Source organism: Spermophilus citellus, assembly GCF_964194105.1.
Source record: "Spermophilus citellus genome assembly, chromosome: 16".
Lineage (NCBI taxonomy): Eukaryota > Metazoa > Chordata > Mammalia > Rodentia > Sciuridae > Spermophilus > Spermophilus citellus.
The window spans coordinates 51,670,004-51,696,593 of NC_138196.1; the positions used below are offsets into that span (position 1 = coordinate 51,670,004).

At 36.7% G+C, this 26,590-nt stretch overlaps 1 protein-coding gene across 4 annotated transcripts in view; it reads right to left on the reverse strand.

The window, feature by feature from the left end:
- Positions 1-26,590, reverse strand: part of SNX25 (sorting nexin 25) — a 121,332-nt gene that overhangs the window by 27,397 nt on the left and 67,345 nt on the right. For 2 of the 4 annotated variants that reach the window (XM_081268903.1, XM_081268900.1), the window contains exons 6-11: positions 23,551-23,621; positions 11,580-11,615; positions 9,402-9,583; positions 5,970-6,101; positions 3,891-4,163; positions 812-976 (exon numbers count right to left, since the gene is read on the reverse strand). In XM_081268903.1, the coding sequence (XP_081125029.1) occupies positions 812-976; positions 3,891-4,163; positions 5,970-6,101; positions 9,402-9,583; positions 11,580-11,615; positions 23,551-23,621 (859 nt within the window). The remainder of the gene's footprint in view (positions 1-811; positions 977-3,890; positions 4,164-5,969; positions 6,102-9,401; positions 9,584-11,579; positions 11,616-23,550; positions 23,622-26,590) is intronic. The other 2 variants (XM_081268902.1, XM_081268901.1) reach the window with 2 other exon arrangements.

Below are 26,590 nucleotides of genomic sequence, written 5' to 3' on the forward strand. Positions count from 1 at the left end.
GACCAAAGAACATAAGCCATACCCTGTGAGAAAAAAAACTCCAAAGAGGCATAAAGACAAAGCAAAAGGCTGCAACACAGCTTAGTCTGAGAAATGCCAACTAGCAAAATACTGTTTACATTTTTAAACTTTCAAATTTTCTTGCTTTTAGAAAAGCAACTTATTTGTCTTCACAATTCTGTGAGATTTTCTATTCTTGTGTCAGTAGGAAAAAAATTTTTTCTCCCCAAATTTGTCCTTGAGTATTTAACTTACTTCCAGAAATGACTTCAGCACAAGAGAAAGCTTAAGCCTTTTCCCCCAAAAGGTACTGTTGGCAAAGCAGAATCAACTGTGAGCAACTGGTCACAGCAGATGACTCAGAAAAAACTCCAAATCAGAAAAGACTAAAAACAAATGCTTTTCTAATTCTATCCTAGAAGCAAAACCAAAATAATACAAACAAAAATGGAATTTGCTCATAGTTAAAATTCTTTTTTAAAGAAACTGACACTTCTCAACATAGATTGAAAACTAATACTTATCAAATTAAACAAATAGAAACTCAGAGACAATCTTTTTTTTTAAATATTTTTTTTAGAAAGAAAGAGAGAGAAAGAGCTAGCGAGAGAGAGAGAGAGAGAGAGAGAGAGAGAGAGAGAGAGAGAGAGAGAATCTTAATATTTATTTTTCAGTTTTCGGCAAACACAACATCTTTGTTTGTATGTGGTGCTGAGGATCGAACCTGGGCCTCACTCATACCAGGCAAGCGCGATACCACCTGAGCCACATCCCCAGCCCAGAGACAATCTTGAAAGCAAAAAAGAGTTACCTTCTTGTCAGGTTTTGGTGCACTTTGAATAGAATTTAGAGCTTGCCTTTTATATTCAAGTTTCTCATTTAGTTCTCGGAGTTTGTTGACAGCAAAATTGGTATGTTCATTAATCCCACTGGCACCTTCATCTAAAGGTTCCTCACTAGCCTCATTTTCCAGGCCCTGGAGGAAAAGCCACACACCACCATGTCTTATGATGATAAAAATAAATAAATAAACCTTAGCAATTATTATCTTTTATGCAGATGTTATATCATCACAGGACACCATTCCAAAGTACTAGATTCCAATAAAGGAAAAAATACTTAAACAGAATGCTTAGAAGCAGAGTGTTTTCTTTTTTCAACAACGAGAAAAATTGAAGTAATTGGTATTCAGAATTGTGTTGAAAAGGGAAATATTTAATAACCTGAAGAAGGTGGGAGAGCAGGGTTGCATGGTGTTATTCTCTAAATGGTACATCCAAGGAAATCTGCATAGAACAAGGGAAGGCAACTGAGTTATCATCCCAACTTGATCTGAAAAATCTATACCTAATCTTTGACAGAGATCTTGCTTCTTTCCTAACAATATTATGAGAAACTAACGTAAGTCACTTTAAAATAAAAATTCCAAATTCCACATTTTCGTAAGTACTTTGTTCGGTCCTTCTCTTGAAGACATGTTTTGTAAATTAATAGGCAGATAATTTTACCAGCAAAGTAGCATTTAAAAATGACCTAAGTGTCATAAAGAACTACACAACTTGGAAAAATCTGAATAGATTACCAAACAGCACAGGAATTAGATTTCAGAATAACCAACAGCACACAGAGCACTGAATGGAGCTGCTGAGAATTATCTTCTGGTTTGTTCACTCTTTAACTTTCTTCCAGACTTTCTTCTTCTAATTTTTACATACGTACATTCATTCATTCACTATTTATTTTATTTATTTATTGGTACTAGGGACTGAGCCATGGGTGTTTACCACTTAGCTATATCCACAGCTCTTTTTATTTTATTGTTTTTAATTTTAGAGACAGGGTCTTGCTATGTTGCTAAGGGTCTCACTAAGTTGCTGAGGTTGGCTTTGAACTTGTGATCCTTCTGCCTCAGGATTACAGATAAGCACCATCGCACCAGGCCTAATTTTTATTAACTGTAACAAACATAAAGTTAGATTTTTTTCCAAAGAAAAAATAATAGTACTGGTAGTTCTAGAAAAACAAGATGTTTTCATTTTTATTCTTTCTACTCACTGTTTTAAATATATGCATTATTATGTAATCCTATACCTTGTACTCATTAAAGTGGGTATTCTACCCTTTTCAAAAAATATAAAGTAGTATATTTTAAGGCTATAATAGTCTTCAAAATTATAATTTTTTTAGCTTCATTGTATTCTACTGTACTGACAATTTATGGAGGTGTATTTCTATTGTTGTTCCTGCTATGAGTCAACTCTTCTTTTTTTTTTTCTTTCGTTATCTCACTGCCTCAGATGTACTAAAACAAACTCCGTCGTGCTTAAAAAATTTCCTTCGGTAGGGGATAGGAAAGGTAGCAGAATACAACAATTACGAATAGGGCATTATGTAAAATTGTGGATGTGTAACTGACGTGATTCTGCAATCTGCATTTGGGGTAAAATTGGGGGTTCATTACCCACTTCAATCTAATGTATGAAATATGATATGTCAAGAGCTTTGTAATGTTGTGAACAACCAATAAAAAAAATTTCCTTCATTTTAATCATTTTCAAACATTTCTAGAAGTTACCACTTCCAGGATTATTGAAACAAAGAATACCAATAGTTTTCAAAAGGTCAATAGTACACATTGGCCTTCTTTTAATCCTAGGTGGTAGACCTTTTATGAGTTTGTTTATGGTTACCTCTCACTTCAACTGTCAGTTCAAGTCCTTATTTGACTTATCTTTTTATTAATTTGAATAATATGTTTTACAGCATTTGCTAAAATATTAACCATTTAAATATCTGAAGTAGGAAGATGACAGTTAAAACAACCTGTGATCTATCTTTAAAAAAAAATTGCAATGAGTAGTGAGATGACCAATCAGTTCAGTGATTTTATATGTAAAGAACTAAGTAACAGCCAGGCACGGTGGTGCATGCCTATAATCCCAGCAGCTCAGGAGACTGAGGCAGGATGATTGCGAATTCAAAGGTGGCTTCAGCAACAACAAAGCACTAGGCAACTCAGTGAAATCCTGTCTCTCTAAATGAAATACAAAATAGGGTTGATCTGAGGATGTGGCTCAGTGGCTGAGTGCCCCTGAGTTCAATCCCTGCTACCCCCCTAAAACAAATAAACAAAAAACTAAGTAGCAAAACCTTAAAACAATTCTGAGAAAAGATCATAAAATGTAACAATAGTTCAGAGACCTCAAACTGACTTCAAATACTAGTAAGAGCAAACATTCCTCAGAATTGGAGATACAGAGAACTGGGCAGAGAAAAAAAATCCAGGATAAATTCTAATCTTTTTATGTACTAATCTTAAAGATGTAGTCACCATTAGTAAATGAGAGACATTACTTGAAGCTATCCAAAATGACTGAGTAGACACTATAAGAAAGTTAGACCTAAGGTATGACCTACCAAGATTTCTTTAGAACATTTTAATTTCATCTGATTTTTTAAAACTCCAAAATAGTTACTTTAACTCCTTCCATATCCAGTTTCTTTTCATCCACCCCGCCCCCCAGCCCCTGCCAACCCTTTTCTCACTAATTGGAGGCTAGACGATAGCTCTACTGATTCCTTTAGCTGGCCTAAGCCACAAATGATCTATTCTTATTTTTCAGGAGTCAAACTAGGGTTGTATCTAAGGCAGGCAAAGGTTTCGACTTAGTACTGATAGTGGCAGCAAATTGGCTGGAAGGGCAGGAAAGGGAAGAAAGAATTGTACAAGATCAGAAGCAACGAGTTAATTGAAATTCTTATTCTACTTAAAATCCTATATATTAAAACATGGCGGTGTACATCAAATTTAGCTCCTCTAATATGTGCCCAACGAATAATATTTAAAGCTTATTCCCTGAAAACGAAGTCAAAAATTAAATTTGACTCACCATATCATCTTTGTTGGAAATCAATTTTGAGACATGTTTTTCTTCCTCTTTTATCATCAATTTCTCATACAAATCACTGACGATAAATGAAGGGTAATATCTATCCTTTAAGGTCTCATATACATCTCCCTGGATTTTGTAGAACACCTCAATACCTTTATTTCCTACAAGACATTGCTGGATTTCTTTGTAAAGTGATTTTTCTACAGATATGTCTTTGCTTTCCACAAAGAAATTCTGATAAATTTCACCAACTAATTGTGGAATTTCATTCTGAAAAGACAAGAGTTGAAGAACAAGAAGGGTAAGTAATATTATCTCTGAGAGAAATTACTTTCCACTGAATTGTTTGCATTTTAAGGTTGGAAGGAAGATATTTGGGATGTATCCTTATACTGTTACCACTGCAGAGCTTAGACTTCTGTGTCCATGTTCAGAGTTAAGGGATAAGTGTTAGGCCCTGAAAAAATTACTGGTTTCTTAAAATAAGCACCTTATGTCAAACAGTTAACATCTGTAATTTCTTTTAAAAGCCAGAAATGGAGGAAACACAAGAATTAGAAATTCTCTTTCTGCAGTGGATAGCTTTCCATAAATCTCAATTCCACAGGGATACAAATTATTGACGAAAATTCATCTGACTTTTTATCAAAATGAATACTTGTAAGTCCTCACCCACTAATATAAGTAATTTTTATCCCAGAAATATATCAATATAGTAGTCATACATTTTGAAAAAAAGAAGACAGATATTCTTCAAAATGTTAATGCAGCATAATTACATTGTCATCAACCTTATATTGATCAGCTTAGTCTTACACAGTACACTTGGGTCACCACTGGCCTACTTCAGAAATGCCAACATCTCTTTTGATTGACATAATATTTACACTTCTTCTAGAGATACTTTATTAACTCTAGGAATGGTATGTAAAGTTCTCAACAGTAGTGAAAATAAAATACATATAGTAATGAGCTGCTAGGTGAAAATGTGGCTATTTTGAGGAAACTGTATGCTCTTATTTCTTGAGAATTTTGAAAACATAGTCAGTTGTTTAAGAAAACTTTTTAGATTGTTCTTTACTGTATTATTTTGAGAGGAGCTAAAGGTGTTGATTTAAAAAAGCAATGAAGTTGCCAAATACAATAATGGGTAAAATGAGGTAATTTGTGGTTTGTAACTTAACAATGAGAAATATTCCTAAGACGAAAATTTAAAAACACTGTAAGTCTGTATTTAGTTCCTTAACCAAGGCAGTTTGTGATTTATAATGTATTTTAAATTAGCATTCTGTTCTAGCAAAATTCATAAGCAAATGAGCAATTCAATACACAAGAATGCTCTCTGTGCTTCTATTAATAAACCTCTGGAAATGTTATACACTGATATATTTCATGTATATACATTAAACATATTGCTATGTATGTATGTAGACATATGCATACATATACACTAAAAATATATAGACATTTATTCTTTCTCTTTTTTTTGAGATAGGGTCTTGCTACGTTGCCCAGGCTGGCCTCAATTACTAAAGCTATTCTCCTACCTCAGCCTCCTGAGTAGCCAGGACTATATCCCCTTGCCCAGCTAATTTGTATTATCTATTCAGAACCTGCAAGTACAAAGAACACTGTTTAACCATTGGCTTCTTCATTGACAGAGGCATACATAACCACAAATGTACTTTATGTTTGTTTATTCAATCAAATTTTAAATGAAATTAAAGAAGAGTTGTGAAAAAATACATATTATAAAGTGAAGAATAAAAATGAACAAAAAGGAAAAATGAGTATTATGCTATAATAAATGGCAAGGTTATGAGACTGAGGTGAACAAGACCAAATTTATTAAATAGCAATTTAATCTCTTAGGACACTTATGAATCTCTTTTCCCCATGACTACACATTCCAAAATATAATTTTATTTGTCAAAACAGGCTGAGATATAATGACAATATTATATTTAGTTTAAAATATTCTTTTAATGTATACTTACAGCTGTGTTGAGACAACATGCCTAACATGCAATTTTCATCAGCTAGGAATTAAAAATCCCTTGAGCCTATATATACTACCTTGTTTGCACTCTTTAAATGTTCCACAGACTCCCAAAAACTAATCAGAGCTCTTTTGTCTATCCTTTCCATGTATAATCGAAAGTGCTCTCGGTACAAAGGATTGGTCAAGATCTCTTCAAACTGAAGAATCTATAATAGAAATTTAAGAAAAATATTTTTAAAATCAAATTTTAAATGCCAGTTTGCTTTAACTTCGAACAGATTAACTTCTACATTTAGGGAAGAATGCACTTTTAAGGTCAAAGCCAATGTAAACTGAAATATCTCATCTACCATCTTCCTAAATTTTAAAAGGAATAAAACTTGCTGAATATTCAAAATGCATATATTCAAGAGATACCAATTTTCTATTAATCATTCACTCACTCAACAAAGATTTACTTGACATCTACTTGGTATCAGGTACAGTTCTAGAAACAGATAAAAATCCCTACAGGAAGTATATTCTATGCCAAAAACTCAATAGTTGCCAGTGATAGAAAAAATTGAAGAGAATGTATAAAAAGACCAAAAAGCTAGAGTCTAAAGGTTTAGAATTTTGTTTTCCATCATATTTTTATACAGCTAAGGAATACACAAGTGATTTTATTTTATTTTATTTTATTTTTAAAGAGAGAGTGAGAGAGAGAGAGAGAGAGAGAGAGAGAGAAAGAGAGAATTTTTAATATTTATTTTTTAGTTCTCGGCGGACACAACATCTTTGTTGGTATGTGGTGCTGAGGATCGAACCTGGGCCGCACGCATGCGAGGCGAGCGCGCTACCGCTTGAGCCACATCCCCAGCCCCCACAAGTGATTTTATATACTGACTTTTTGTTTACAATACCACACTCATTAAAAAATCTTTTGTAAGCATCATTTTAATTGGTCCCTAATATTCCATTGTTGGATATACCAAACTCAATTCTACTACTCCTTTGTTTACTATTCTGTATATTCGCAGAAACAGAAAAAGGAATCTACCTGAAGACACAGAAAGAACAACCTTGAATATGGATGGCTCTAATGTGAGAAAACAGATGACCTCCATAACAATGTATAAAACTCAATTAGGTGAAATGATTAATTTAGCCATAACCTTTGCCTGAATTAGTGGTAAAAATTTATATCTAATAAGTGGAACTCAAAAATTTTAAGTAAAAACTCATATATTGAGATTCTTAAAATTAACATCATGGAAGTTGGCAAATTTCTCAACTATTACCAGTAAGATATTTCTAAAGTCAAGCACATATAATCAATGTACATTCAACTCTTCTATCCAACAATGAGCCCTTGCTTAATATGCTTTGTGGGTAGAAAGAGAAAGGCATTTTCTAACAACTTCTGGTACCTAACTAAAGGAGATGGCCATTCATTTTGTACAGACCATTAGTAATCAGTTTCCATATATATTTCAAGGCATTAGTATTTAGTCAGTTTACTAATTTTGTGACATCACAACAGATATCTTTACTTTGTGTAAATCCTACCAGTAGAGCATTCTGAAGCACAAATCCTAACTCTACTATAAAGAGGCTTAAAGTAACTCACATCAACTTTGGCTACAGAAGAGAGAAGATGGGGTTAACAACTCCAGCAACAGATGAAGCCAGGGGACCCTTTTAGACTCAAATACAGAGTCCTAGACTACATTCAGTACTATTCGTTTTGGACTGGACTTGGATGAAATGAATAAACTGATGTGAAAGTTGGCTTTTCTTTAGAAAAGGTTATATATGTATTGTCACTAATTTATAAACCCCAAATATTTTCTACTCTGTCTACTAGATTACTTTCATTTTGTTTTATAATTACTTTGGACTTTTTTATTAATTTACTTATTTTTTGGTACCAGGGATTGAATCCTGGGGCACTCAACCACTGAGCCATATCCCCAGCCCTGTTTTGTGTTTTATTTAGAGACAGGGTCTCATTGAGTTGCTTAGAGCCCTGCTATTGCTGTGGCTGGCTTTGAACTTGCGATCCTCCTGTCTTAGCCTCCCCAGCTGCTGGGATTACAGGCATGTGCCCCCACACCTGGCCTACTTTAGCCTCTTTGAGAACAGGGATTCTATCTTACTCGTTTTGTATCCTAATATTTATCACTATGCCTGAGAGATTGTGGGCCTTCATTAATGTTAATTAAATGAATGGATTAATGAAGAATGAATAGGACATAAATTAAGACTTCATCTATGACAAATGGGGCTAGACATTTATTTAGGAGACCAAAAGCTGAGGGAAAGAAAGAAGAAGGAGAATATTCAGCCTACCAAATTACTCTTACATTCACCAAAATGTGAAGTTTTCACTTTGGATCAAAATCCAAAATCTCAGAAAGTTTCCATTGCCAATAGCAAAATTAACAGATCTCTCATAGGCAGGGTACTCCTCTATAAAACAAGGGTCCCCTGGAGCTGCACTTGTGCCATGTGTGTAAGATACTGCAGAATTCTGGGACAGAAACCTGCCTGAACAGGCTCCAATGGAGACTAGTCCAGGAACAAGTGAAAAAGTACAAAGCACATCACTAGAATAGGGATGCAGGGGAATGTGACAGACAAGCATCTGATAAAAGTCGAAGAAGAGCAAGAAAGATCAAGAAATCAGAACAGATGAAGGTTAGAAGCTTATAGATGCTGGCTTCTTTGTGACTAAACAATAGCTTACAAAAAAGGATCTTGGCATTTGCCTTTCAGTCCTGGTCCCAGATGGTACAGCCAAACTCCTCAGGGTATACTGACGGTTTCCTTCCATCCCAGCATGCTCCAGGTATTGTAAGACAAACTTGGTCCTTTAGAGTTAGGATAAGACACTAAAGTAGGGCTACATCATGTTCCTAGGCTCTGTGATTTAAAGACTTGGTAGCAACACAATCCAGAGTTTTGTAATACAAAAAGTCATTGGCATTATGGTTTAGAGAGAAAGCACTTAAGACTTGTGAATCAATCACATCTGTGTTTTTAATCTAGTTCTGCCTCATTCTATCTATGTGTCCTTAGGCAGGTTACTTAAATATAGCATTTTATTTTTTGAAAATGAAGATATCAAGTACAAATTTCATAGCATGTGGCAAGGAGTAAGCAAAATAATGCTTAAGATGCTTTCTACTTCACAGGTGGTTATTTCAACCAACTGAGTGAACGACTTGATTGGAAACCTACAAATAAAAACATGCTTCTCTGAAACTGGGGGAAAACAAGGGGAAAAGATGCAATGGCACATATGCACACATGCACACCCTTGCCATGCCTACATTCTACTGTTGATAGAAGTCAAGGATACCAAGTAACAGGGTTCTTTTACTCATAAAAACAAATATGTGAGTCTGCAATTACAGAACATATGTCTTAAGTGAAATACTAAAAAGCTAAAAGACTATATATGTGGTTACATCATTGTTTATAATAAAATTATAAGGTCAAAATAAGAAACTAAAAAGTTCTACCTTCTGGCTTTGAGGCCCTTCCCCCTCATCCAAGGCCCCATCCTCTTGCTGGTCATAGGCAGGACCTCCCAGAATTCTGATCCTCTTTTCACACTGCTTCTTTGCCACAGTCAGTTGGTTAATGTATCTTTTCATATTCCTGGCCCTCAGGAGATCAGCTTTCATTGCAGCAGATTCCTTACCTTGAATACAAGTGATGAATAGAACCCAGTCAGAGGACAAGGTATAAAAGAGGGAACACAACAACTCTATATTTTGAAAAATAGCAAAATTAAGCAATAGAATAGAAGTCATGATAAATACATCTATATTCCCAAATAACAGTAGTTTCTGAATATATCACTGACAAATTTACCCAAATGTAAAAATTTTTTATTAAACCTCTGTATGTAAAAGTTCACAAATTAAATGTATATTTAATATCTTGTATGGATGTGTATATATGCATATTCATTTGTAGGTCTGTATTGAATGCTGTATCTGTTAGGCACTGTTTTGGCTTTTGAGATTCAGGACCAATTGTTGGACCACATAGAGTTTATGAAGGAAGAAAACCAAAGATGATACAAGCAATTAAAAGTATAATGTGGGTTATAAAAAGATGAGCAGATACCACTGAACTGTTTAAAAGAGAATTCTAACCCAGGTTTCCTTAAAGAAATCACATTCAAACATGAATATGAATACAGTGTGGCAGTCAAGAAGAACAGCAAGGGTTAAATGAGAACCCTAAAGAGAAAAAAACTTCAAGACCCTGTATAGCAGATGCAAAAGGGAAGGGAGATCCAAAATGAACTGGAAATAGGTACAAGCCAGAAGATGCAAATATTTTGGGGCCAGAGAAAGAACTTTGTTCGTTAGCCCCAAAGTGAAGCTTTTAGTGGATTTTCAGCAGGGATATGCCATGAATGGATTTATATTTTAAAAGATAACAAAGGAAGCAGGAGGAAAAAAAGAGAAAGTTCTAGTTGGGAAACCATTGTAGCAAAACTGCAGAGGGACAAAGTGATGGCCTAAATTAGGTTCATGCCAGTGGCAGCAGAAAGGACTGGAAATTTTGAGAATGACAGATCCAGTGATCCACTGGACAGGTAGAAGATAGGTTCCGGAGGAATGAAAAGAAAAGAGGTAAAGAGGTGTTAGTCACGGCTTCTAGGTTTCTAACATAAGCAGTCACGCTGGTGGTGAAGCCAACTATGGATCTGGGAACAATGGAGAAAAAGCAGGCATGTAGAAAATTATTAATTCAACTTTGGACAATGTGATAGAGACTTCCCAAAGATAGCTACAGTATCTTCGGTCTCACTTTCTTTTTACAATGTCATTTCTGATAATCTCCCTCTAAGAAGGAGAATATGTTTCCTTTCTTGAATTTGAATGGGCTTACGATTATGGCAGAAGCGATACTGTAAATTCCAAGACTAGTTTGTCTAAAGCTACTGATTTGGAGCTGTGAGCCACCATGAACATCATCCACCTGCCCCAAGGCTTCCAAACAGAAGAAAACTGAGCAATCAGATAATGGAGAGATCTACATGGAGAGGAACCAAGGCTTCCTACATCATAGCTCTGGTCAAGACCTTGGCCAAAATCCTGCACTCACTTGGTATCATGTGGAGTACACTACCTGGAAAGCAAATTGTCTTAATCCAGTTGATGCCATGTGAAGCACAGAAGTCATTCTTCCCAGCCTCTGCCCAAGTACAGATGCATGAGCAAGATAAATGACTGCTGTTTAAGAAACTGTATTTTAGGGTGGTGTATTATACAACAAATGATAACTAGAACAGGAAAAAATTGGGTTGAGGGCTTTTGATCTATCTAATAGGTCTAGGGTTCACAATTGTTCAGCTCTTCAATGGTTACTGACATCTTGGGAGTAGGTTAAACAACCCAGGAAGAAACAAAATGATCCCAGGATATAATCTAAATAAACCGTACATTCAGTGGTAAAAGGGAAGACAAGCTGAAAAGCCAGGTTACATGTACATCTGTGTAAAAGAAGGCACTTTATCTGTTTATACACTGCTGTATCTCCAGCACTTATAACAGTGCCAAAAGTGCCAGTAGTTCCCAATAGGAACTCAAATGAAACAGTTGCTGAGTGGATAAATGAAATATGTCAAATTTTACTGAGAGGCCAATAACAATACAGCTAACATTTTGCTGAGTACTTACTATGTATCAGGCATTGTGCTCTTTCTAGAACTGTGGCTGTGAAGAAGAGAAACAGGGTAAAGTATTTATTTAATTTTTTTGTACTAGGGAATGGACCCAGGGGTGATTTACCACTGAGTTACATCCCCGGCTCTTTTTTTTTTATTTTGAGACAGGGTCTCACTAAGTTGCTTAGGGCCTTGAACTTGCAATCCGCCTGCCTCAGCCTCCCAAGTTGCTGGGATTACAGGCATGTGCCACCATCCTGGGCTCAGGGTGAAGAATTCTTAACTCCTATTTTTTAAACTAATCTCATATGGCTCCTCTATCCCCCACCCACTGACAATATATTGTTGCTAAGATCACCAGTGACCTCACGCCAAATCCAGTGGAAAAATTTCAGTATGATTGGAAATCAGAGTTAAGAGTCAAATTCTGACTCTGTTATTTACAAGTTATGTGGCCTTGTGCAAGAATTTTTAAAAACTTAACTTAAAAACAACTATGTCGTTTGCTTCCTTAGGTTAATATTATATAATTTAAATAAAACAGAACAACCCTACAAAATTAAATAACTAATTATACTGAGTGTGAACACAGGGGCACTTTACAACTAATTTACACCCCTGCCCTTTTTATGTTTTATTTTGAGACAGGGTCTTGCTAAACTGCCAAATCTGGTCTCACACTTGCTAGAAGCTAGGATTACAAGTGTGTACCACCATACTCAGCCTCTACAAAATTAATTTTAAATGACTGAACATTGAGTCTTACCTTATGGGGAATGGACCGCCTTTGCAAGTACGACCTGAAGGCTGGGTTGGGGTAAAGGAAAGTATTTTTTGTTTGTTTAAAGTGGGAGACAAGTGAGCTGGTTTTAATGCTAATGAGAAGGAACCAGTTGAAAGTAAAAAGGGGCCATAGATAGGGATGGAATCTAAAAACTAGATTAGCTTTTGAAAAGTGCCACCTTATCCATGATAGTAATGTGGAGGCAGACCAAATCTATGCAAGATACAAGAAATTTGGAGACAGGTGGCTGTAAGCTGAAACAGTTCCTTTTGCAAGGATTTTGTTTTCTCCAAGTGAGTGAGGTTATCTGCATAGAGTGAGGTGGGTGAAAGGGTGAGGGATCCGAGATGAGAAGAAAGCAGGGAAAGTGTGAGACCCACAGTGAAGAGCAGAAGAGCATGCCTACCTCAGAAACTCAGTGAGATTGTTAGTAATGTTTAGGGCCTAAAAAAAAAAAACACTAGATAAATATAAATATCCTCCTTAGATATGGTAACTACCTATGTAGGCAGTCCAGATCAGGCTCTCTGGAGGTCAGTCATAATATATGTACTTGGAGATTTGGAGCTACTAATAATAAAAGACAAAGTTCTGCATTGAATTTCTTGGTTTCCCTCAGAGTACAATCCAAAATGTTTTTACACTGGAGACCTCAAATTCCTGAGGATGATCATGACCTCTCTCATATCCCACTTAGTAGTCACTATTTTCCAATGCACAAAATAGGACCTCCTCAAGTTTAGCAGTCATTAGAAAAACTTAAACTTAAACATCATAAAACATGTTTATCTGTCAGAAGCAGCTTTTCCAGTACTTATCACAAAGGATCATAGACAGACTTCAGGTCAATAGATTATGGCATTCAAGATGATCTTTCAGATATTATGGAATTTTTCCATATGTGTGCAAGGGACGTATTTTCATTGGACTACAGTAATGGTTTCTGAACTTGTCCTATGTTTGGCTATTTCCTATGTTGAGATAAACTCAGCATTTATCTCAACATAGGAAAATTACTATTTCAGAGTCCCCTTTATGTGAGGATAAAGGTAAATATAGTTGGCTCCAAACTAGTCTATTGCAAGCTAAGATGCTTTGTGGATATACCTAAAGAAATGTATGTTTAGAGGATGCATTTTCAGAAAAATATTTACTTTTTAAACCTATAGTTAAACTTTAAATTTTATGCCACATTTAGAGTACCCTGAAATTCAGGGGCAAATGTTGCCTTTCAGAAAACAAACCTAAAACTTAATCTTAATTTGGGGTTAAAACATGCTAATACAAAGAGAGCCGTGTCTAGGAGGAAAATGGCACACATTTATCAACTACCACATTCTTTTTCTCCCTCGAAAGCTTGAAAGCCATTCTAAAGAACAAAAACTAGAAGCAAATTCCAAAGAGAAGGAAGAATGAAAGAGAATAAACCTTCCCTTAAAACCCAGCTGCAAGGCTGAGAAGAATATTCTCGTGTTCGGCTTCAACGTAGCCTGCTCACGTGAATGCTCTCTGTTTGTTAAAGGGTGATACAAAGCCATTGTCTGATCACAAAGCTTGTTGCTAACAAATGCAGTAGCAGCTTGTTGCTTAGACACTTCTGTTTATTTTTGCCTCAGAAAACTAATGCTACGATCAGAGCTAAAGTGACTAACATGGAGCTCATGCAGCCCATGCTTCTGGCGTGCAAAAATCCTTGTAAATCCAGCAACACGGATGAATACGCTCCTTTGTGGCCCTGAAACCATTCATCCAAGAAATATTTATGTCAAGAAAAGTATAGGCAAGCGGGTGTGCGACAACATGCTGTGACCCAGCTCAAGCCAGATTCATGTGGCTGTTTCTGTGCAGTCTAAAGTAGTAACGCTGTGCATTGTTAAAAGTGGGCTAATCACACAACATTTAATCTAGCTTAGAAAAAGAAGGCAAAAATGACAAATAGTGGCCAGTGAAGTACCGGGTGGCAGCTCTTTAAATTGGTGCCAAGATGAAATCAAGTGATATAATATTCTAAAGCAATTAATTAAATAGTTTTACTTTCCCCCCTCCTAGATAGTCTGGATTCTATTGAGAACACAGCAAAAACAAATGGGTTAATGTGCTGAAAAAGACAATTATATTAGACATTAGGTGAACTGTTCTGGCCATGACATTACATCAGACTTATGAACAACATCTTAGAAAAGCTTTTTGCTATAAATCTTCTGCCTATGAAGATTTATGGTTCTTTGTTAAGCAAGTGAAGTGCCTTGAATAAAATACCAAAGGACAACTGTTGAGTACTATTTCTCATGAGGCCACAGAGAGTAAAGTAACTTACAGTACAAACTGATGACTCTAGAAACAACATGATTATAACTGGATGAAAAGGGCACCTCTACATTTTTCAGGTATAAAAAAAGTCAAGAGAAAATTATTCTTCTGTCATAGTATTCCCAAACATATTAATAATAGCATTCTCAGCAGATTGAAGAGTTTAAAAGAGAACTCACGGCAGGGTTTCTCAATCTTGTGGGTATTTGAGGCCCTGTAATTGTTGTGAAGGGCTGTACTGTATAATGAAGAATATTAAGGAGCATCCCTGGCCTCCACCACTAGATGCCAGTAGCATCCCTTCTCCCAGAGATGACCACCAAAAATGACTCCAGACACTGTTAAATGGGAGCCAAACTCGCCCCAACCCCTACCAGGTCCCAGCAAGAAATACTAATAGAGAGCACAACTTCTGTGACCATACAGAGGACAAGGCTACATACGCCTCCCCTACCCCTGACTACTCAACACAGGTCCTCTTTCCTTCTCTGCAGAATCCACACATTTTCTCACAGTCCCCAGGCAATCAAGGAAAGGAACAGGGGCTTCCTCAATAAGAAATGCTGGGCTACATTCCTTAACCCATATGCATTCTAACAGACCAAACAGCCTTTGAATCTTCTTGTACATTTAAATAGAAGTTTTACCAAATCCTCTTGATGGAAGATTTATTAGTCAGTTTTTTTTCACTATGACCAAAATAACCAACAAGAACAACTTAGAGAAGTTCATTTTGGGTTCAGTTTCAGAGATTTAGTTCATGATGGGATGACTCCATTGCTGTAGGGCCAAGGTGAGGCAAAAGAACATCATGGTGGAAGGGTGGGGTGAAGGAATGTAACTCCATTCATGGCAGTCAGGAAGCAGGGAGAGAAAGAAAAGGGAAGGGGCCACAGGGACTATGCACCCTTCTAGGGCATACCTCCAGTGACCCATCTCAAGCCATGCCCCAGCTGTCTATAGTTACCACCCAGTCAGTCTATTCAAACTAGGATGGACAAACTAATTTCATAATCTAATCATTTTATCTTTAATACAGGAGTTCTGGAGAGACACCCCATAACAGGTACTTCTCAAAGGGATTAGTTAAGTTTCAAAATGAGTTAATGGTACTTGATTTCCTAACACAAAGCTGGAAACAATTCTCAATAGTTACTGTAACAAACTTCTTCAAAATTATCTGAAAATCATCTCAAAACTCCCCAGAAACTCAAAAAATATTTACCTTGCTTTTCAATTTGAGGCTAGTATGTGCTTTAAAAAAAAAAGTGTGGGGGGGTACCTTATTACATCAAATACCTGGAATTCCAGTCTAAAGTGTCACTCTACTCTATGGAGAGCATACTTGAGAAATAAGCAGAAATCATCAGGAGTTGATGGTGGAACCACTCACTTGTCAGGGGAAAAGACTACAGAGACCTCACAGACCTGAGTGGCCTAGTCAGAGTACGCCTGCAGCCTGCCTTCTACTTCCTTCCTCTGATGTCTCAAGTGCTGGGACTTCTCACATTTCCTTTGGTTTAAGGCCCTGAAATACTTTTACATTTAACAGGTAATTATATCATATCGATTAAATTCACACATTACATTCAGAACCCCTTTTTCAAATTAGTACTGTGAGGTGAATGGATTTGATAGACACCCTTGAAACACAGATCAGATCTATATCATTTTTAAGTGTTGGGCGTGACTCTCATAACATCTATCCATGGAAATGAGTAGTGCAGTGGAAAGAGTCCAGGACTTTAACTCAGGAGACTTGAGTTAAAGTTCTGAATCAGGTGTGTGACTAACTAGTTCTATGTTCAAAGGAGGTAAATTGTTTAACATATCTGGACTTGATCTTTGTTTTATAAAATGTAGGTGCTAGAAAATGTGAGGATTATAGTTTTCTAGGGGGAGAAAGTAGGAGTGGAGTTGACTATAAAAAAATCATGGACTATAATGAATGTAATGGAAGTACCTGAGCCCTTAGTGTTTTAAGGAAGAGAAGAGAGGGGAGCTAGGTAGTGACTTACAGCAGGCTGAGAAGCTGTTGTACTTGCAGTGTGAGGACTGGGCAGGGAGAAACCACAGCAAGAGTCCCTATCACAATAGCAGGGAAATAGCCCATGGTCTCATCTTAATCCATTCAGGCCTCCATAAAAAAAATACCATAAACAGATATATTGAAAAACAACATAAATTTGTCATTCTTGAAGCTGTAAAATCCAAAATTAATTGTCATTAGAGGTGGTGTCTTCTTGACATGTTTTCACGTGGTGCAAGGGACATGGCAATGCTCTCAGGCTTGTAAGGGTACTAATTCCCCTTCAAAGACTCCATCTTCAAATACCATCTTCAAATACCATCACCTTGGTGATCAGGTTTCAACATTTGAGTATTTAGGAGACATAAATACTCAAATCACAGCAGATCTTGTAAGTTTAGGTCATTTATAAATTAGCAACTGCTTGAATTACTACATTGAAATGCTAAAAAATTCAATAAAATCAAAGCATTAGGGAAGACCCTGAAAATCCCCTAGAACCCACAGGTTAGCTCCCCTCTCTCAGGCAGAGACCCCTTTAAACTCTAGACTGGATAATTAAACCATATAATATGACTTAAAAATAATTCCTAATGGAATTATTACAGAAAATAACAGTGTATGTGTGTTTACACATGTGTATATATGTATTCCATATAGTCTATGGTTTTTTAAGTTCTACTTGATCAATTCTATAACCATTTAGTTATACTTGGGTAAGACAGTATTTTATCAATTTTACCAAATGAATAAAAAGACAAAAACCTTCAAGTCTATATTGAATCTATCACTCTTAAGTATGTACTACAGAGATTTCCGGCATACTCAAATCAACTTCACGTCCTTTGCTTTAGTCAGCTGAATGAGTGTTACTCTTGAATTGCCTTAACTATTCTTGATAACATTGCAGGGTTCAGAACAGCACAGGAGAAAGCTTTAAACAAGGCAGCTGATATGGTGGGCTTATTTGCATTAAACTATAGGTGATACTTTATATGTCTCACTAGTACTAGAATTCCTACACTTGGGTAGCTTATTAGGTAGCTTATTTTAACAGACTATTTTGGAACCGCTCTGACCTTCTGTCTAGTTGTAAATATAAAGCTATAAAGTTGTGCACTAAATGCAAATATAAATACAACAATGGTTCTGTGTCATTTGTACTAATAATTTTCAAAGTGTCGTTCCTGGATAAGCAGCATCAGCCTCACCAGGGAGCCTGGGAGCAGTGCAAACCCCTCAGGCCCACATAGATCAGCACAATCAGAAACTATGGAAAACGGCTGAGGAATTTGCTTTTAAGCAAACCCTCCAAGTGAGTCTGACACATATGGAACCACTGCTCTACAGATAAAAGACTAAACTTCTAAGTTTAGTTTCAGGGCCCTTTACAATAGGCCCCTGTTTACTTATCCTGCCTCTTACCTTATATGAAGTTATTTCCTAACTCACTTTTTCATGGGGTACTATCTACCCGTTTCTATGAGACAAACCCAAATTGGAATGAAAGCCATTCAAACTTTAGGACTCAACCCAGTGTTACTCTTGACCTGTGTTCCAGATAAGGTTGACCACTCTACATTTCTGTGCCATTATGTATCCTGAACAAGCAATTTTCCCTGCATTTATCAAACAACATCATCCTGTTGTATGTGTCTACCAGTCTCCTCATAAGACTATGAGCTCCTTTAAGTCAGAGAGAGGTTTATTCATTGCACTGCTGTACCTAATCCACAAAGGCACTCGGAAAATGTTTTCCAAATAACTGAAAACCCACTTGTAGTGATTAAGTTATCCTTCAGAGTAATTCTCTACTGACATGCGATATCCTAAGAGAACTCAAGAGTGCTCTCTTCTACCTGCAATCAGGGGAGGTAGGGTCGTAATCAGAGGAGAAAGAGATTTTAGACGTTAAATACAAAGGATAAGTAGGAGTTACCCAGGCAGAAAGAGACTGAGAGAAAGGTAGCATTTCAAGAAGAAAGAGAGCATGCAAAAACTATTGAGACAGGAGGAACCAATATGAGCTTAGGAACAAGAATAATTCATGTAGCTGAAGTGTGGGAGTGGGGTGGGGGGGATGGCAGGAAGTGGAAATTAGTATAAGGACACAGGCCAGAGTAAGCAGGACCTTGATTTTTTAAAAAATCACTATGACTTCAGCATGAAAATATATATTAAATGGGGTAAGGGAATAGAACTAGTTAACAATGTCAAATGCTGCCAAAAGTCACGAAGATGAGGATTGAAAAAAAAATTCATTAAAATTAGCTTGACTTCCCAAATTCCATGACCAATAAGCAACTAACCCTAACTCCAGGGGATAAAATTCAGGTGTCAGTCAATAATACACTGGGCCCCAGATTTGAATACGGTCAGAAGCAAGAAAATTTTGTGTGCAAAATATAATTTCTAAGACTCATTATTTAAAATTGCTTAGTATTCATAAGTTTTCTTTTTTAAAGTTTCAGTACTGGGAATTGAACTCTGGGCCTCATGCATGTAAGATCCTTGCTTAGCATCTGGGTGGCCATCTTAAGTGATAGCCGCCATTTCCCCATCCAAGGGCCTTTTCAGAAAAGGCTCACCACTCCCTCATACCAACCTCACCCTTCAGCCTCCTGCATTAGGACCCGCAGGCTCTGATCCCTGAGCTTGGCCCATAAAAGCCACAAAATTCAAGCCTGTCCTGCCTCTCTCTTCTAGGGAAGGATGTGCCTTTATTTGTCAGCTCTGACAAACTTTCAGTGTGTATCTCTGCCTGGTCTCTGTCTTTCATTTATTGCTCGCTCGTCTCCCAAGTTCTTGCTTTTCTTTCAATGCACTCTAGGTTAAGTACTCTACCACTGAGCTACATCTCCAATTCTATATTTATAAGTCTTCTGTAGGAATCTTTCCCCCTTACACATCGTGTAATTTTCTTGCTCACAGAAAAGATGAGAGAGAGTAAAGGTGACTCACTGATCCCTAAATGAGGTACTATTAGGGGACCAAGTAAGTTTGCAGCACCACCCACCCCACCTCAACCCACCCCACCCCACCCCACCCCAGCTTTGCTCTACCTAGGAATATAAATGCTAGTTCATACAGTCATTCTATGCCTAAGATTTTGAGAAACTGCCAACTGTTTTCCATTTCCAATTTCTAATGAGAATGAATAAGGGTTCTAATTTCTCCATACTTCATCAGTATATTATTAACTATTTTAGTCGCCCCTATTAGATATGAAGTGATATCTCATGTTAGTTTTGATTTACATTTCCCTAATGTATAATGATGTTGAGCAAGCTTTCATTTGCTTACTGAACGTTTGAATATCTTTGTAGAAATGTCTATAAATTCTTTCTCCATTTTCAACTTGGGTTATTTGTCTTTTGATTATTGAGTAACAAGAGTTCTTTCCATATTCTTGACATAAGCCTCCAATCAGATACACGATTTGCAAATATTTTTCTCATTCTCTGAATTTCTTTTTACTTTCTTGATACTGTCCCTTGACATACATAAATTTTTAAGTTTTAAAGTCCAATTTACTTTATTTGTTGTTTATGAATTAAGATAAGATCATGTGTTGTTACAGTGGGATCTAATCCAATAGGACAGGTGTCCTTGTAATCATAGGAAACTTAGAAACAAAGGACAGACAATGTGAAGATACTTGAAAAAGATGGCCATCTACAGCAGTCTCCATTTTTGCAAGACAGATGCATTCCAAGAACCCCAGTGGATGCCTGGGACCTCAGATAGCACACAACCTTTAATTTTATATATATAATTATATAATGATATATTATTACATAATAAAATATTCAATAATTGTAATAATTATAATGTTATATATTATATAATTATATAATATATAATTATGATATATGGTTTATAAATATATTTAATGTAATATATGATTTATATATACATACATACGTACTCTGCTTTTCCTATGCATATATAACTTGATAAAGTTTAATTTGTAAACTAGGCAGATATTAACAATGACAATAATAAAATAGACCAACTGTAATGATATACTATAATAAAACTGCCAGTATCAGCATCACTACTCTTGAATTTGGGGACATTATTAAGTTAAATATGGGTTACTGGAACACATACATAGTCAATCTGATAAGATGTCTACTTAGTGACTAATGGGTGGGTAGCATATACAGTGTGGATACAAAGTACATCCTAGGTAGGATGAAACAATGGTTTGAGGTTTCATCGAGCTACTCAGAACAGTGTACAATTTAAAACTTATAAATTGTTTATTTCTGGAAGTTCCCATTTAATATTTTTTGGACCACAGTTAAATGTAACTAACACCATGAAAAAGGGAAAGTACTGTAGAAGTCATGGAGAAAGGTCTGGAACCTATCCTTCACTCCTGGTCCTCAGAAGGAACTAATACCTTAATCTCAGACTTCTAGTCTCCAGAACCATGAGAACATGAATTTCTGTCATTAAAGCCACTCACTATGTAGGGCTTTGTCAGCAGACTGACCAAACTAAAATAACAAAATAAGAAAGGTATTATTCTGACTCAACTCACTAACAAAAGATAATGGAGGCAAGGATAAATCCCTTTCTGTATTCTCTTTAAAATACTGTCAACATGTCTGAAAGTGAAACGTTTCCTCTGCAAGAACAATGAGAATAAGGAGAGTATCAGAACCATCCTCACAGACGTTCCTTTGCTCAAAAGCCTACAAATACTTCCTCATCCAGAGTCAAGGCCAAAGTCCCCACAGTAGCAGTAAGGCCCTTCTTGATTGGGCCTTGGAGCTGGCTTTTCTCCTTCAACTCAGCTCTTTTTTTTTTTTTAATTGGTTGTTCAAAACATTATAAAGTTCTTGACATATCATATTTCATACATTTGATTCAAGTGGGTTACGAACTCCCATTTTTACCCTGTATACAGATTGCAGAATCACATCGGTTACACATCGCATTTTTACATATTGCCATACTAGTGACTGTTGTATTCTGCTAACTCAGCTCTTCAGGCTCCCTCCTTCCCTAGAAGCTTTCAAGCTCCTGGGGCAATGCTCAAGGGTCATCATCTGGGTGAGGACTTCCCTATCACATTATTTGAATGCAAAATCAGATTCCCCTGCAGCAGTTCTAGCATTCCCTACCACCCCACTTCCCCCACCCCACCCCAATCACCTACCTTTTTTCTCCAAGGCACACATCATCACCTGAAATGTGCATTTTATTTATCACCTAATTGCCTCCCAGCCTAGTTTAGAGACTCAATAAGTGCAGAAATTTCCTTTTGTTTACATAACATCACCATCTACTAGGTGCTCATAAATGTTCAGAGTGAACATATTTGCACAGTCCTCCTGACTGAGCTAAGATAAAAAACTAATGCCTCTTCACAGGTAACAGGTAACTTTTTAACAATGGTCCACTTTCTACTTTGAATATAGCCCTTGATCCTCTGCCACTGAGACTTATTTTAAAAAGGGACATGTCTCTTCCTCTCACCGTCCTGTTCCCTAACCTTGGGGAAAACAGGATTACCTTTCTTCCCCAGTTCTCTGTCCGTGAGCACACACATAAACCATAGGAATTAAGTAATTCAGACTTGTGAATGGTACCAGATAGAAGCTCTAAGAAATGACTATCTCCCAAATTAACATGTGAATTATAGCTCCAGACAGAGAATGTAGCCTTTGATTCACCCTTGATGGGCAGAATCACAGCCTGTAGGACAGAAGTCCCTTGTGTTTCTCTTTTGCTGGCAAAGCAATAAAACTTCTTTTTCCTTTTTCTCAAAACTGTCCTGGTTACTGAGGACAAAGACAGCTTTGATAACACCTTCCTATCCTTTTTTACATAACTACTACCTTCAGTCAGTGACTCAAGGAGAAAGAAAATGTCCCCAAACCAATATTCCTTTTGCTTCTCTGTGCTAACTAGAAACCTGGGGAGAAAGCATGTTTTAAAGTCTCTAGTCCAACTCTTTCCTGTTTTTTGTTTGTTTGTTTGTTTTCTCACCCTGACAGGAAGATTTTAGTGAACCAGGAGATCTTTGTGAAAAGTCTACTACAGGGAGAAAGCAGTGTTTGCTTCTCCACAGCAGATCAAGGTTTGCCTTACACCCCAGATTTTAATATGTCCTCCAACTTCCTATAAGTGAAGGGAATATGCTAGCACCAGCAAACTACAAGGGAGCTGGAAGCCATCCGCACATCTTAATATTCCTCATAATCATGCCTGAGTCTAAACCTTACTTCATTTGAAGAGAAACAAACAGGAAAAATAATAGAGTATATATAAAATTGACAAAACAAAAGTGAAAGAAACAGGAAAAAAGTGAAAAGAGGAAAAAAAATAGAGCATACACACACACACACACACACACACACACACACACACATAAAATCAACAACACAAAAGTGAAGAGAAAAAAGCTATTAACAATCCAAATCTAAAGGAAAAGATTAAGTGAATTATGAAACACCACTCACTAGAGTTATTTAAATGACTATCAAGATTATGTTTCAAGACATAAATATTAATGAATAATAAGTTTAAACCACAATATGAGAAAAAATTATATAAATCATGTTTAGTTTAAAAACAGAACAGAAATACCAAATGCTCAATTATTTTAACCTTCTAGAATCTACAACTACAGAGAATAAAGTTCCTACTAGGATACAGAAATACAAACTAAGGTTTTAGTTAGGGTGAAATTATATTTACTTTCTCTAATGATATTATATTATTATTTTTAACAATTTGAAAAATTGATGAAAGAAAAATATTCATATTTGCCACATATCTGACAACAGAAGATGGGACAAATCTAGGACCTTTAAAATGTATAATGGAAAACAAATATATTCTTACCCTTGTGCCTCTTCAGTTGGGGAAAACTGCTAATTGTAGTTGCCTGGATTATTTCCACTACAATTTGATACCTGATTTTAAAAGAGAGAGAAAGTGAATAGATTGATTAGGAAGAAAATACTATCTTCAGAGATACTTTTATTTATACTAAACAAGTAAACACAGAAGCTGTGAGTCCTACCTCTGGGCACTGCGCCGCTTGCTAATCGTGACACAAAAGTCATGTACTGGCACCCCACTCTTCCTCTCCCTAAGTGTTACTACCTGTCCCACAGTGAAGGCAGAAACCTTGAGGCTAGGCTCAACTCCTGCCTCTCCTCAGTACTCCTTGGAAATCAAAGTCTGTCAATTCCAATTTCCTAAATTTGCATTGTCCAACAAGATGCCCATGAGCTACATGTGACTATTTAAACCAAGTAAATAAAATGTTTAATTCCTCAGTCACACTAGCCACATTTCAACTGCTCTATAGTCAAATATAGCTTGTAAGATCCTATTAGATGGTACAAATAGAAAGAACATTTTGATTGGTACAAAGACAGTTCTACTGGATGGTCCTTCCTAAATGCTTCTCCAGGTTGTCCTCCCGTCTCCAGTATATAGGTACTGCCTCAGTTTGCTATCTTGTTATTTCTCATTTAGAAGACCATTCCAGACCAAGAGAGTCAAGAACATCTGCAAGGGGACTCAGATACCTGTATTTTCATGTTAACTGTCTCAGTAATTCTAACGCAGAGTGAGAGTTGAGAACCACTGGACTAGAGCACCAGCTAGATGCACATATGACTTAGAAGGCCTGAGTCAATCTGAGTCATGGCTGTTTTGAGCATATTGATTTGGGCTTTATAAACCTAGTTCTTAAGGGCTGGTCAATGGTTACTAGGGTTTCCCTAACCAAACTTTTCTGCCCTGTTTCTCAGATCTTAATTATGTTGACTGTAATCTGCTTGCAATAAAGCTGTTTAACATTAATTAAGCTGTTTAACATTAATTCTTACTTTGGACACAAACTGTGCAGCATTCTAAGATTTAATGCTACATTTGGCTGGCTTTTAGCCCACACAATAGAGCATATATTCTTTGGCTTTTCAACTAAAACCTAAAGAAGAAATACAAATTCATCAAAAGCATAGCTATTCATAAACTCCTGACAAATTCACATCTTTTTTATTTCTTCACTTGTATAATAAATATTGATGTCTGATTCTCACAACCTCAAAAAGCAAGTTGTTAGGAATAGTGTTGGTCTGTCCCCTGAAGACTGGCAGACACTGCTGGCTGCCTACCCAACATTCATTTTCCCTTTCTTCCTTACTAACTGAATCACAGTTTTAGTCAGGGAAAGCAATGGTTGCAGCTAAACAAGCCAACTTTCTCCCTAAATGAGGGATGACCAAATGACATAGTTCTAGCTGAGGAGACAAAGGCAGAAGTTGCAGGGTGCAGACTCCAGGAAAGCATTCTTAAGGTATAGACTTCCTAGAGAAGCCCTTGCAACATTTTTTCCTTGCCCTTTCCTCATTGTCCTGTGTGAAACAAGGATGCAGTGGAACAAGGCACAGAGCCACCTTCATCCTTTAGCAACGATAAGGAGTGAAGCCACAGGCTGAAAATGAAGTCAGAGGACAGAAGTTTACGTCTCTGATGACTTCACTGAGCTATCAAAGCAACCCCAAACTGCCCATCTCAGGACATGTTGCTGCATAAAGAAAATAAACCCCTGAATTGCTTAGGTCACTGTATATCACCTTATCTTATGATCAATGCCATCCCAGCTGACAGAGAGCTCTTTAAGGACTACATACCCACAAAATATCTTTGGGCTGAGTATATGCCCAGGTGCTATTTTCCAAACTGAAGCCTTGCTAGGACATTACTGAGCACTGAAGTTTTCTAATGTGTCACTATCTGCAAGATGTTTACTCAATTTCCTGAACCAGGCAGTGAGGGAATTGAAAAAAACAGGCCAACAGACACAAAAATAGAAAAAATGGAACTCGGTGGTTCAGCCTGCCTCTGTTGGAGGAAGACTGTCCAAGAGCAAGCTCAGCACGTTGGTTATATAGGCTTAAACATCAAAATGATTTATTGTGAGAAAGCTTCTTCAAGATGAAAAAAACCTAATTTGTGGGTAAAACAGCCCCTTTAGGGCATATCAGCTTCTGCCCATAACTCTTTACCTCCAGGGAGCTGGCATTTCAACTCAAGGCCATGAACTAATAAATTCTGTGGCTTGCACAGAATCTCCCTTGAGCAGGGCATCACCACCAACTGGGAAGTTTTCAATTGGTGGCTTCCAATTGAGAAATTCCCAAGGGAAGTGTCGCCTCTGTCTTTGAGCAATTCAAAGAAATGATTTACTCATGCTCAGGACACTAATGGAACTGAAATTCTTCCCAATTATGGACAAGCACAAAAATGGCTCATGATGTGAATTTTCATGTTAGTTACTACATACATAAGGAAGCACATATAAGAAGCATATACAAATTTGGAACTATCAGAGCCCAACATTCTTGAATAAAGTCCTTAATTTAACCTTAGGACTAAAGTTCTACTACTGGAATACACTGACTTTTCATTCAACTCTAGAACATGTCTTTGAACACCTCCTTGTACACTGCCATCTGGATGTCCTGCAAATAGACTTAATGTCCAATGTCCATTCGCACAACAGTTCCCATCAAAAACAAACAAATAAACCAAAAAACAAAAACAAAAACAAATCCACATCATAAACATTTGTTATGGCAATTTCTATAAAGAAAAACATGGAAATAATCTAGGGGGTCAACATTTGTTAATCTTTTCCTATGTTCTGAACACAGGAATGAACAACAGCAATATGGTCCCTGCTTTCAGGAAGCTCTGGGGATATATCAGATTGAAGATAAATCCCCCAGCCAATAATATTTATAATTATTAAGTTTACATGGAAATAAATGTTGTGACACACTGATTTTAAAAATACAAAGTGGAATGTACATTTATAATAGCAGATATGTTATGTGGGTACATGAACCAGGGCTACAAGGTAAGA